The sequence below is a fragment of the Manis pentadactyla genome, chromosome 3 (genome assembly GCF_030020395.1).
Source record: "Manis pentadactyla isolate mManPen7 chromosome 3, mManPen7.hap1, whole genome shotgun sequence".
Classification (NCBI taxonomy): domain Eukaryota; kingdom Metazoa; phylum Chordata; class Mammalia; order Pholidota; family Manidae; genus Manis; species Manis pentadactyla.
In genome coordinates, this window is record NC_080021.1 from 151,662,459 (window position 1) to 151,676,382 (window position 13,924).

General features: G+C 39.5%; 1 protein-coding gene across 4 annotated transcripts in view; it reads left to right on the forward strand.

Moving 5' to 3' along the window:
- The window catches only part of CEMIP2 (cell migration inducing hyaluronidase 2), an 84,866-nt gene that overhangs the window by 16,366 nt on the left and 54,576 nt on the right, over positions 1 to 13,924 (forward strand). For all 4 annotated transcript variants that reach the window (XM_036893412.2, XM_036893410.2, XM_036893413.2 and 1 more), the window contains exons 2-5: positions 1,615 to 1,957; positions 5,522 to 5,662; positions 6,293 to 6,854; positions 10,350 to 10,519. In XM_036893412.2, coding sequence (XP_036749307.2) covers positions 1,627 to 1,957; positions 5,522 to 5,662; positions 6,293 to 6,854; positions 10,350 to 10,519 — 1,204 coding nt within the window. In that variant the 5' untranslated portion in view covers positions 1,615 to 1,626. The remainder of the gene's footprint in view (positions 1 to 1,614; positions 1,958 to 5,521; positions 5,663 to 6,292; positions 6,855 to 10,349; positions 10,520 to 13,924) is intronic.

Consider the following 13,924-nt stretch of genomic DNA (forward strand, 5'->3'; position numbering starts at 1 on the left):
ATATGCATAGGCTGTTTCCTTCCTTCTCTCCTCCCTCCCTCCCTTTAATTTGGCAAAGTAACAACAGTAAGGTTTCCTTTAAAACTTACTCTTTCATTCAAAAACTTAGAAATGTTTGCTATAAAGAATATAAAAAGTAAAAAGGACTGCCCTTTTCACTCATGAGAGACTCATGTATAGTCTAGTGAATTGCCACATGAAGAATTCCAGAGACTCTTAATGTGCCTTTCAGACTGATCACAGTTGAAAGTTACACCCTTGCAAAACTGACTCCCAGAAATTATTGCCTCTCAATTGTTTTGAAAGACATATTAGTATAATTGTTAAGAGTCTGAACTCTAGTATCACAATACTTGGGTTCAAGTCCTGGTTCTCCTACATCCTAGCTAATTAGCCTTTCCAGGTCTCGTGTGTAAAACGGGGTTAATGGCATCTACTCATAGATCTGTTGTATTTAGATGAGTTAATACATGTAAGGTGTTTCGAGCAGGGCCTGGTAGTATTTTTCTTTATCATCTCAACCATACTATTTGAATGCCTACTACTTTGTAAACAAAATTTGAGGATGTAAAGAGATTATTAGAACATAAAATTCATCTGAAGTAAATTTGAAGATCTGATTGGCTTCATTTAATGATTCATGAATCAGGCAGCATCCCATCTTAGCAGATAGAAAGGAGCTCTGAGGAGCTCTGCAAAATAGAAGGCTTTTATAGGCAGCAGGCGGTGGAAAGAGGAAGTTTCTATCAAAGAGTGGATTGTTTCAGGCAAGGTCACTTTCCTTTGTGGGGAAAGCTTAGGGATAAGGGGGGTGGGAGGGTGGTCTACCAGGCAGATTATCTCCCTAGTGCTGAGATTGACTGGTTAAAAGTCATATTCCTGAGAAAGCCTGAAACTACAATTAGGTTAGGAATAAATCTGTTAGGTGATGTGGGCTTAGCACAGGTGGCTCCATTTTGGGCTTGTCTCTTTTTTAGCAAGATAATACAGAATTCAGAAGACTTCCTTACTAAATGAATTTATAGTCTATAGTTAAGCGATAATGCCAATAGAAATACTTAAGTTGCTTCACCAAGGGATAAATCCAATGAAGAAATGAAACACCTAAATAGTGAATGCTTGTCTATTACAACTTCACTGGGGCTGTCATGTGATCCTTCTATGCCACATGGACTTTAATTTCAGTTTGAAGAACTTAGAATAGTGATACTCAGAGTGTGACCACCCACTTCATTATCACCAAGGTGTGTTTTAAAGATATAAAAATCCAGGGATTATAATGTGCAGTGGCATTAGAGGATGCTTAGGGAAGGTGATTGTTGACAGGGATATAACCTGACTTGTTATTTTCAAAAAGTTATTACAGTGATTACCAGTGACTGGGCGGAAGGGGAAATGGAGAATTATTGCTTAATGGTTACAGATTTGGGGTGATGAAAAATTTGTGGAAATGCATGGGGGGGTGGTGGTTGTGCAACCTCGCGAATGCACTTAATGCCAGCAAATTGTACACTTGAAAATGGTTACAATGTTAAGTTTTATCTTATGTGCAAAAAGAAGCTGTTACAGTTCTCCCATTTCTGAACCTTATTTATTTGTTTTTTCTTTTCTCAGTGACAGTGTATCATGCATGCCACTGATTCCAGGGGACACTCCCCTGCTTTCCTGCAACCTCAGAATGGAAACAGCCATCGCTCGTCTGGCTATGTTCCGGGGAAGGTTGTCCCACTGCGTCCCCCTCCTCCTCCAAAGAGCCAAGCTTCAGCCAAATTTACCTCCATCAGACAGGAACCCAGGGCCACCTTTGCTTTCTCACCTGAGGAGCATCAAGCCCAGAGAGACAGCCGGAAGCAGAAGAGGCACAAGAATACTTTCATTTGCTTTGCTATTACTAGTTTCTCATTTTTTGTTGCACTTGCAGTTATTTTAGGAATATCCTCAAAATATGCCCCAGATGGTAAGTGTGTGTGTATGCCTGTGCATCAGTAAGGCATATTTTAGATGAAAGAAAGGAAGGGAGTAGAATAATAAAACTAAAAAAAACACACAACAAAAAACCTTTTGTTATCTTACATTGGTGCTAGCTAACTAATATATAATGAGATAATATTAGATGTAACTTCTTATAAATGAGAGCAATTGTTAACGGAATTCATTGGAAATGATAAAATTAAAGGACTGCTTTTACTTACCATTTGCCACTTCATCCTGTGCTTAAGTCATTCCTGGAGCATTTCTTTTTGCAAGGCTAATTTTAAGAGTCTTTATTGAATTCCTGTGGTAGTGCAATTTTGTTCTTTGTGGTAAGTATGATTTTCAGAATGCCAGAAGTTTTTAGTGATAAAAATCACTAAATGTTCTGAGAAACTACATTTGATCTTTAAAAAGGAAGTGAAAATAATAAGATTTGTGTCTATGGTTTGAAACGGGCAGGGGGAGGCAGTTCCAAGAGAATCTTCAAATATTTTTGAGGAACAGCGTATATCCTTAAAGGAGAACATCCCTGAGGAAGTATAGGTTCTGACTACATTGGTCTACAACTCATTCATTACTTCATGGTTAAACATTATGTAAGGAAGTTTTAATTCCCTAAATGGCCTTTGCTTTTTAGGCTGGTAACATATCAATACTTAGGATGATCTTGAAGATGTTAGTCAGCTTCACCATAGTACCAGCAACAAATAGCATCGTAATAGAATCCTATCCATCTGCCTAGAAATTGCAGGTCTCAGGGCTGCGGAAGAAGACCGTAACCACCTGGATTGGCACCATTTGATAAACATTTTCCCATTTATAAGACTTCAAATATTGTCTTCTTTATATTTTGTGGATACTTTAGAGGTTTTATAGACTGAGCTTCTGGGGCAGGTAGTGTTAATACTTCCAGAAGAATAGGTGTCAAATCAGAGACACGTTCATATCAGCGTCTTTGCGGACCAGGCCAGTCGACCACATAATGAACTTGAAACATTGCTGTCCACTGCACATGGCATTGACATTTTCTCTCTTCTCCAGCAGAATAGCCAGATTCCCTGCTGCTGATTCATTCTTTCCAAGTAATCTGCAGTGAAGGGATGCTAGTTGAGTGGAAAATCAGAGCTGAATTCTGAAATCTGTGGCTTTAATTGGTGTTTTCATATTCCATCTAAGACATTGAATCGCTGATGTGGTTCCTAGAATCAACATTCTTTAGTTTCACATTTTGGCAGTATATTTGCAGAATTTCAGTGGAAAGATTTAGTATGCTCAACTATTTCAGGGTCAGCCTCACTGTGGTTACTGTTATGTAACTCAGATAATGCACTCGCTGCTCAACGAGTGGGTTGCTGGGAAGGTGGGGCTGCTAAGCTATTTTTCGATGTTTTCTGCTGAACACATATTTTCTCATTAAGTTTACTTTCCTGGAAGGAAGCAGACTAGAATATTTGGTGATGAATCTAATGAAGCATGCTCTCCTGGGGAATAATTATAAACAATTAAGAGGACTCACATAACTAATAACAGTAGGTTCTAGACCTCAGAAAACTGAATTTCCTTCTCTGCAGCTGGGTACAGTACTTTTTACATGGGGCATACCTTTGCTTGTGATGTAGCATCCTGCTTGTGATGTAGCATTTCAGCCTGATGTTTTATGGGACGAGAGAAAGATAGGAAGAAAGTTCAAGAAATCCTTAGTACTCTGAACAAATTCAAGAGAATTTTTTTTCTGATGAGTTATTCTGTTTTGTTTTTTGTTTAACTAAAATATCATTGATACACAATCTTATGAAGGTTTCACATGAACAACATTGTGGTTTCAACATTCACTCTCAAGTTCCCCACCCCCACTGCAGTCACTGTCCATCAGCGTAGTAAGATGCTATAGTCATTACTTGTCTTCTCCATGCTGTACTGCCTTCTCAACGGCTATTCTTAGTATAATACTGATGATGACTGGTTTATAAGAAGCAGATATCAATGATTATGGAACTGCTATGCGAAAAATTAATTCCACAGAGTAATTGCCAAGGATTTAACTAGTGAGACTAGTTTTAACTAGTACAGCAGTTACTGTTACCTCAGAGAGAAAGCCCAAGGATTGGGGGACATGAATGCTTATAAATAAGATGTTTGCATTAGCGTTATGCAAGTTCAAAATGAGAAGGCAGAATTTGCCATAAAAAAGAGTAACCATAAAAAGCAGTATCTTTGTGCTGCACCCAGTCCATCTACGTTTTTTCATATTATTCCCCCTTCCCCCACATGTATCTTTCACCTTCATTCCATTCTGAGGTGTGTCTTGCCCATCCCTACCTTTGCTTACTTTAACTATTGGCTACACCTTGCTCTTCTAACTGGCAACCAGATGGACTCAGAGTGAGGGATACTTGTGTCCCTTGTATTCTCCTCTCTCCTTCATGATCCTCTTATGTAAGTGCTCTCCACACTTTGGGGGTCTAGGTCTGGTGTGCTCTGTTGCACTCAAACTGCCTCTCTCCTCTCTCGGAGCTGTTTTGCACCTGATGTAACTGCCACACTGTTCAGCATTTAGGGATTTCATACCTGGTGGCTTTTACTCCCAAGCTATATTATACACTCTGAGGGTTGTGAGCTCCTTTATAACTTCTGCAGGATCTAGTACAGACTGGACAAGTTGATCCTCAATAAATACTTGGTCATAGCTGATCAAAATTAGTGTGATCCCCCCTCTCCCCTGCTCCCCTATTCCAAATATAGCAGAAACTAAAGGTTACATGCATTAAGTATTTGTGGCAATGCTCAGTACTTCCATGTTTTCATCATCACCTATTCAGGAGGCAAATTCTTATTCTAGTAAAGAACACAAGTAAACCTCATTTCTTAAAGGGGAACTTCCATATCACTCAACTTGCTGAGTAATCTTGGGCTTAACTTCTTTAATCTGTAGTTTCCTCATCTCTGAAAATGAGAAGGCGTGTCTTTGGCCATTTGCTCCTTGCAGGGAAAATGCACGTCTGAAGACGGCAATATTTATCAGCTGCTGCCTTTGGAATAAAAGGGGCTATTATTGCTGCTTTTATGACTCATTATGCATAGGAGGGAACTTGCGAATACTTAATATACATATTGCTTAACAGTTCCATTTTTTATTTACCAGTATGTTGTGAACAAGTTTTCTTTTCTAAAACAGCTTTCCAGTGTGGGTCCAAGGATAATTCACAGTTTTGCTTCTTACTGTTGATTTATTTCCGGAGTAGATGATTCATAGCAACTCCATTTTTTCCTTGCAGAGTTTGACTCGAACTGGATGATAGCAATTTTAACTCAAACATTTTTAACCTAAAAAAAAAAAAGGTGGCGTTACCTTTCTTGTGTGATGAGGAAGTAAAGGTTTTGATGTATATCTGCTGGGTGGGATGGAGTGATATTTCCATCCTTACAGCAAGAAGTTAAAATATGTCAGCCCTTTACTTGCGGATTGTAGTAAATGATGGAAGTGCTTGCACGTGGCCAAATTCTTGCCTTTTGTTGGGTTGATGGGATATTGATGTATTTTTTCTAGAGAATTGCCCAGATCAGAACCCCCGTCTCAGGAACTGGGATCCAGGACAAGATTCAGCAAAACACGTTGTTATCAAGGAGGGAGATATGTTCCGTCTGACCTCAGATGCCACAGTGAATTCTATAGTCATTCAAGATGGAGGTAAATAATGGTCCCTGTCTATGGGGACTGCAAGGTTGCTCTTTACATGGAAACATTTGATGTTCCTTATATGGAAAACTATTCTTAGCCTTTAGAATGTGGTATCATTCTAACTACAGTGACACGAAAAGTTCGTTAGGTAGAACCATAGAATTCAAGAGCTAGTAGGGCCTTATGAATCACTCAAAACCCTTGATTTATAGAAAAAGAAACAGTTTTAGAAGGTGATCTCTCAGCTAGATCTTTGCTTCGACTACAGAGAGTGATGAGAGAATTAACCATGTGTTAACATATGGAAAAATGAGATTCAGAATTAATAGGCTCTTAGATATTTTTCTAGAAATGATTTACCTCTAAAGTAATAAAATTTGAATTAAAGAAATTGAATTTGAAAATTTCATAGGCTGGAAATTCATATGTGGGCATTTTTAGTGTGCTGAGAAAACGAACTCTTCACTTCTTTCTTTACTGTGTTTTGAAGACAGGCTTAATCTTCTAAGCAAATTCTTAGTCAATTTTTTTCCTTACCTTAATTGCGGGAGTATCTTTCTTCCCCTCTTAAGGTGAAATCTCTCTCTATCTCAGAAAGATGTTTCAGAAGTTGGCTTACACTAGTGTTGTTCCACATAGGGCTGCTTGTTTTTGGGGATGATAAAGATGGATCCAGAAATATTACTTTGAGAACTCGTTACATCCTGATCAAGGATGGTGGGGCGCTTCATATTGGAGCAGAAAAATGCCGCTATAAATCCAAAGCGACAATTGTCTTGTATGGCAAGTCAGATGAAGGTGAAAGTATGCCAACATTTGGCAAAAAATTTATTGGTGTGGAAGCTGGCGGGACACTGGAGTTACACGGGACACAGAAAGCATCGTGGACGTTGTTGGCGAGAACTCTGCATTCATCAGGCTTGACCTTTAGGCCTTATGCCTTTGAAAAGGACTTTTCCAGGGGCCTCAACGTGAGGGTCTTTGACCAAGACACGGCGAGAAATTTGGAAATTGCAAGGTTTGATACCCACGAATACCACAACGAAAGCAGGCGGCTTCAGGAGTTTCTGAGAGTCCTGGAGCCAGGACGGATTGTTGCTATAGCTGTTGGAGATTCAGCAGCCAAAAGCCTCTTACAAGAAACCATACAAATGATCCAGGACCGGTTGGGAAGCAAGCTGATCCAGGGACTGAGCTACAGGTGGGGATATACCTTTTTATTTCCCTTCCCAGCTGTGTATTCGAGTCTGTGTCTGTGGGAGGAGAGGCGGGTAGGTGGATGAAGGAGCGCAACACCGCCCAGCCTGACTGCAGGTGTCAGAATGGCCACTACTCTTTGGAGGTTTCGTTGCCCCTTGCATTGAAACATGAGGTTTATGAAGCACTTCGTGAACTAGAATAAGGCTTGTGAAAAGTTCAGAACAGAAATGTACTGAAAAGCAATCAAGAAGTTTAAGGACAAATCTCTTTCATGATCTTCTGAAGATCATGTAAAATTGAGACCAATTGCGGCAACTTAGGAGTTGAAAGGTCCTAACCTTTCCGTACTAAGGTGTAAAAGTTGCCTTAAAAGCCCAGGGGGCGGAACATAGATAGTGCTCTGTGCTTTCTTGCAATCCTGTGCGGGAAAATTGGGATCTGCCTGTTGGGCTGGCGCTGATCTACGGAGCCTGGCGCCCGGGGAGAAGAAAGGTGTAAGGCTAGGGTACGTCATCCGGGTAGTAGCATTCCTTTCTGCTACGGATGGTTCTTGTGCGGTCTTCTAGTTAACTCTGGTTTCCTAAGGCAGCCCTGAGGCTGGGGAAGTGGCTGGCTCAACATTTAATTAAAAAAAACCCAGAAGTTTTAATTCTGCTTACTGTTCTTAGTAAAGCTGGGGAATGTCTGCAGTGGAAAATAAGAGAACTTCAAAACTCACATGATGTTGAAATGGTCTAGTTATTATTTTCTCGTTTGATGGTTGGTTGATCTAGGTATTTTTCCCTTTGGTTGGATGCTGAAATGGAATATTATCTACAGAAAGTCTAGAGAAAGCTAAGGCAAAATTCCTGAAGAAAAAAGGTCAATAATGTTTTTAAAATGCTTTTTCTTCAAAACCCAGGGAATGTTTAAGAGGTGCTAAGAGCTGGGTACCTACAGAGGCTTAGATGAAAAGACACTATCTCAGGGCCCTTGTTAAATCTAGTGGATAAACAGAGACTTAATAGATGAGGATCTTTCTATGAAGCACTTGGTATAGCTACAGTCTGTGACAGGGCATAAATAGAAGGAGCCCCAGAATCGGCCCAAGGAACCAGTGGAGACTTCCCAAGGTGCTGAGGGAGGGCTGGGAGTGTGTGAAGGAGGGCTTTCCAGATGGAGGGAATAGCATGTGCAAAGCCTCTGAGGGGTGTGTGTGTGTGTACATATTTTTAAATATACTACACATACAGAAAAGTGCTTAAAAACAAAGTGTGCATTTAATGCATAATTATAATATGATACCTGGGTAGCAACCATCCAGATCAAGATATAGAAATTGCCAGCACCCAAAGTCCCCCTGTTGTCCCCTCCTGTTCACTGGTCACTCGCTTTGCTCCCCAGAGATCACCACTCCTGAATTTGTGAAGAATACTAGATACTCTAAATACTAGATATTCTAAATAAATACTAAGTGTAGGTTTGCCTATTTCTGAACTTCATTTAAGTGCAAGCAGGCAATACATCTTATTTTGTGTCTGGCTTCTTGTCTTAACTCTCGGTTACTGTCATTTATGTTGTCGCTTGCAGTGCCTGCTCATTTCATTGCTATTTGTTTTCTGCTGCATGACTGCACCACGGTGTGGTTACTGCTGGACATCTGGCTGGTTTTCCAGTGTGGACCTCTGTTATAAAAAGTGCTTCTCCAAATGTTCTTACTCTTCTCTTGATGCACATATTTATATCACTTATAGACCTCGGAGGAACTGTGGCCTTTTTAAAGTTAGGCACCCGCTTTGTTTCATTACCCAGTAAGGCCAAGGATGACAGCTTTTGTCTCTTTATGCCATTGTTGTTCTATATTCGTGTGATCATTATCTATGAATATTTTGACCCTTTTTGGTTCCTCTCTCTACTGGGAATCTCTTAAAGGCAATTTAGGGAGTAAATACGCTTTAAAATACTGCTGCTGATCTGCCAGAGGAATTAGAGTTGTGATCTTTTGCCAGCCTTTCATTGCTTTGACATTATCTGCAATGTACATAAACATGCCCCTTTGAAGATAATGTTCTGGTGTGTTGAAATTTTCCCCTAGTGGAGGAGGGAAGTAGGAGGGCTTGGGAGATAATGTCAGTAGAACAGAACATTGTTCTATAGTTGCTGAGGCAGTTCTGGTAAATAAAGGAGGCCTCTGGTATTTTCCCTCTCCTTTCCTCTCACACAGGAGATAATAAATAGAGACATTCTTGATTTGAATCTTTCTGCTGTATCAAGGAATATAAATAATGCTATAAAGCATAGTCAGCCAACGGGTAGCTAATCCATGCAGCAGCAGTAGGCTTTGGTTACCTTTTATCTGTGGATATCCAGCCACCTGCTTGGCACAGATTACATTTTTTTTTTTTCCTAGAGTAGGAAGTTGACATTTTTCTTTTCATGTTTTAACCCAGTAGTCTTAAGGCAAATTTTCAGTCCTTTTGTCTTTGTTCTTTTTTTTTTTGGCCACAAGCTTGAGCAGGTCCCTGGGATGTTTATCACAGTAACACAGAAATAAAGTAGCATTTTCAAACAGATTGTTTTCAACAAGTAGACACACAGAAGGTACAATTTAAAAATCTGTTGGATAATGAAAAATGGCTTTAATTTGAGGATTAAGAAACCAGTGACCCAGTGGTTCACAGCCTCACTTGCACACTAAGATTTCCTAAAATTCCATGCCCAAGCCCCACCCCGTAAGACATTTCCATCAGGCTCTCCAAAGGGTTAGGACCCCCCAGGCAATTGATATGCAGTTGCTAACTACTACTCCCACCTAACCTCTAATTCAGGGGTTCTCAGTGTAGTCCCCAGACCTGCAGCCTACAAACTTGATAAAAATGCATACTCTGGCCCCACTTCTAACTTCAGAGGGTAGGGCCTGGCAGAAGGATTTGACTGCCCTCCCAGTGATCCCGATGCCTTCTGCAGTTTGTGAACCAGTTTTAATTCTGTGCTACACATTCAGCTCCTCTCCGGCAAATTTTAAAAATATAGTAATGTTTAGTGCCACCTGTAGAGGCTATGATTGAGAGGATCTCCTAAAGCTCCCTGTGCGATTCTATCATGCAGCCAGACCTGAGAACATTGTAGAGAGGAGAGTTGAAAAAGAGAGTAGGTGATCATCATTTTAAAAGAAGCAAACAAAAATTCGCTTGTGGCCAGGATGATAGGCGCATGAAATGGGTGTGTACTGAGGAAGGAAGTCCGTGATTAATGGAAGTCACTGTCATCACATCGGTGTTTCACCTGTTACAGAGCTGGATAAAAACAAGGACTTAAAATCCAGGTGCATTTCCTTCTGTGACATCGGTCACTTCATTCAAGGTCTGGACTTGCAACCTCACATGGAAGAAGAGGTTGGAAGGACTGACAAAAATGAGATGAGAATTGTTAACAGCACCTGATGTCACATCCAGGTCAGGGATTTGGGTCAGAATCGTGACAAATAATCAAATGCATGGGCTATTTTTCCTTCTAGGCAAGCCTGGGCTTTGGTTGGTGTCATTGATGGTGGAAGTACTTCTTGCAATGAATCTGTGAGAAACTATGAAAACCATAGTAGTGGAGGGAAGGCTCTTGCCCGGAGAGAATTTTACACTGTGGAGGGTCAGAAGTTCGCGGTGACAGCTTACAGTGAATGGATTGAAGGTAAGCAAGTACAGGTTCTACCCTTGGAAGACCTTGGTAAGTATTGTGACAGATGGTTTTTTTCTTAATTAAAGTATAGGTGACATAATATTATAATGGTGTCAGGTGTGTAACAAAGTGATTTGACATTTATATGCATTATATAATCATAGTATAATTACCATTTGTCATCATACCAAATTATTATAATATTTTTGACTGTATTTCCCTATGTTGTACCTTTCATCTCCATGACTTTTATATTTTATAATTGGAAATTTGTACTTCTTGATCCCCTTCATTTGTTTCGACTAAACTCCACCCCCAAACCCTCTGGCAACCACCAGTTGGGACAGATTTTTTTAAGTGATACTGTATCCAAATGGCAATCTGGTTAGATTTCCCAACTGATTGAAGAGGAGAACTATAGTTTCCCTACTGTACGTGATCTTTGAGACTTAAGAGTTCTCTCTGGACTAGAGGATGATCTATTCTAGTTTAGGTACCCCCCAGCTGGACTTTGTTCATGATTCTTGAAGCATATAATGGACTGAACTAGTTAGAAGTGATTTGTTTCCTGAATTTGATACCAGTTGAACCAATCTGGGTGTGACAGGTGAGCTGTCTTTACTTATGTTCCAAGACAGTGACCATTCTGTAGTACTTTCACTCTTCTCTTCATGTAGTCATGTCAGCGATCAGTAAATAATACCTTTGAACTCATGCTTTGCAAGCAAACCTCATTTTCTTAGTAATTTTTCCGTGATGATCCAGCTAATGCGTTTATCTTAGGGACAAATTGGGAAACAGAAAAGTTCAAAGGAAAAATTAATCTTTAACCCTCTCACTCAGAGATAATTATCTTGATGCAGATAATCTAGTATTTTTTTTTATATTCTCTTTGTTCCCTAGTGTTCATTTGGTTCTGTTTTCCTCTCTTTAAATAAGGTATTATAAGGTTACCTTAGGTTCTTCAACATAATTTTTACTATGATCCATCTTTCAGAAGAACTATAAATTGTTTGAATAATGCCTAGTCCTGGTTGTTTAGGGAACTTCTGACTTTTTTCTTCTAAGGATGTTCACTGTGGACTTTTTTTTCACTTACCCATTTTACAGCAAGATTTTTTGGCTCCAGGTGTGGATTGATTGACAAGCCTCCTGTCCATGCTTGTCCACCACCTTTCTTTTCCAACCAGATACTTTAACCAAAATTTATGCAAAATTAGTAAGAGGTGCTTTATTACATCTGTAATTATCCAGAAAAGTTTATTTTAGACCGGGCTCATTCCTCTGATTTGAGCAACAATGTAGCCAAGTGTTTACTAAAATGAATTTCTGGAGACAGAATGTCTGGGTTCATCTCCTAGCTCCTCTACTTGTTATATGATGGTAAGAATGTGACTTTGACTTCCTAACTCTCAGCTTCCTCATCTGAAAAGTGGGGATAATAGAAACTGTCACATAGAGCTGCTCAAAATAATCAAATGTGAAGAATAGGAAGTTTTTAGCACAACACATACATAGTAAGCACTCAATGTTAGCTATTTTAATGATGATGCCAAAAGAATAATAGTGTATTTTGTATCATTATAATTAGAGAAAGTCTTTTGTTTTAAAACAAATAGAATTCCTTGTACGTACATGACTTTTCCATGTTTGGGGTGGGTTTGGGGTGAGGAGATGGATCTGTAATGGAGGAGAAAGCTGGAATCAAGCCTCAGGTTTCTGCCTCCAGGACTCCTGCTCTTACCACCACTTCATGGTTGCCTCTGGCAAAAAGCAAAAGAGAAGCATTTCTTAGCAGGAATCTGGACCTGCATGAAGAGTTCATGGAACTACTGCCAGTAAGATTCCAGGCAGAAGCTAATGACTGACAAACCTTGAGTCACATTTCCTCTGTGGGAAGTTTTGTTGTGCATTTCCACATTACCGATGACCACTCATTTCTGGAAGAGGGTACATTCTAGCTGTCTGTCATCAGATATAACTTGTGTCCCATTTTCTCGGTGACTTTTCCTTTCTAGAAGAGGTGGAAATTCTCTCGAGGGAGTGAGGACAATGAACTTACTTCCTTTCATACTTGCAAATCAGTAGTGCCAATAGGAGACAATCTTAGGCGGGATTTTCTTCTGAAGCCAGAAAAAAGAGAGGAATTATTGAATAATGCAGATCTTCCCCATCTAACCTTCTGGCTTTACTATTTTTTTTAAACAGAAACAAATTCTAATGATCTTTTAAGTCGAAATTTATTTATCTAGTGGTCCTCTTTTTTAAAGCATCATAGAAATTTGATATGAAAAAATTAGTGTTTTTTTTTTTAAAAAATCAGTGTTTTAATTGCTCCTTTTAAGATTATTATTTTGGGGGGTGGTGAGTAAAATCTGAACATTTGGGTAGTGATAGTCATTGCTGCCATGAGGTTTTGGTTCTCTTAGTTCTTTTTTTTTTTTTTTTGGTTTCATTAAATTACAATTACATGAGCAACATTATGGTTACTAGACTCCCCCCATTATCAAGTTCCCCCCACATACCCCATTACAGCCGCATAGTAAGATGCTGTAGAATCACTACTTGTTTTCTCTGTGCTATCCGGCCTTCCCCGTGCTATCCGGCCTTCCCCATGCTGCCCCCTTACATTATGTCTGCTAATCTTAATGCCCCTTTTTCCCCCTTATCCCTCTCTTCCCACCCATCCTCCCCATTCTCTTAGTTCTTAACCTGTCTGTTTTGATTCTTGAGAGAGCAGAATTCCAGTTGGACACTGGAATTAAGTTAGTGTCCAGTTCTGTGCTGTACCATTTTTGAGCTGTTCATTCAAACTCTCTGACCTCTGGTTTTTTTCATCTCTAAGGGATATAAAATTCCTTTCTCCCCAAGTTGTTCTGGTGAAGGGTTCTTAAGCATGTGCAATCCTAGCAACTGTTAGCTGCTTTTACAGTTATTATTGATACTATTTAGACAAAATCCTATTATAGGTTTTAGTATCTGGTTGCAAGGAACATATAAGAAAGAGAAAGCCCTTTACTTTTACTAGGTACCTTTCTTTTGGTGCTTGGTAGAAACAGAAAGGTATGGTAAATGAAAGTCTCAAGGAACAGAATCCAAGACTTGTTCAGATTAGGTTTAATCAGGATAGTTGGGTCACAGCTGTAAGGATGTCTGTGATTGCTTGTCCTTTGCCTGAATTTCCCTCTTTTTGATTCCCTTAATTAAAGTAAATGTGTTTTTTCACTTCTGCCATTGACCCTTAGAGTCAGTATCTTAAAGTAGCCCCAGAGTTGTATGCCAGTTAATTAGAAGGATATAATGGTGAAGCACGGATATTTAGTAAACAGGTATCTTTGGAAAGGGATGTTTTACCTTCTCCACTGGTGTTAAGAGGTAGCTTCTATTTATTCTGAATACATTTGCATTATATCAGCC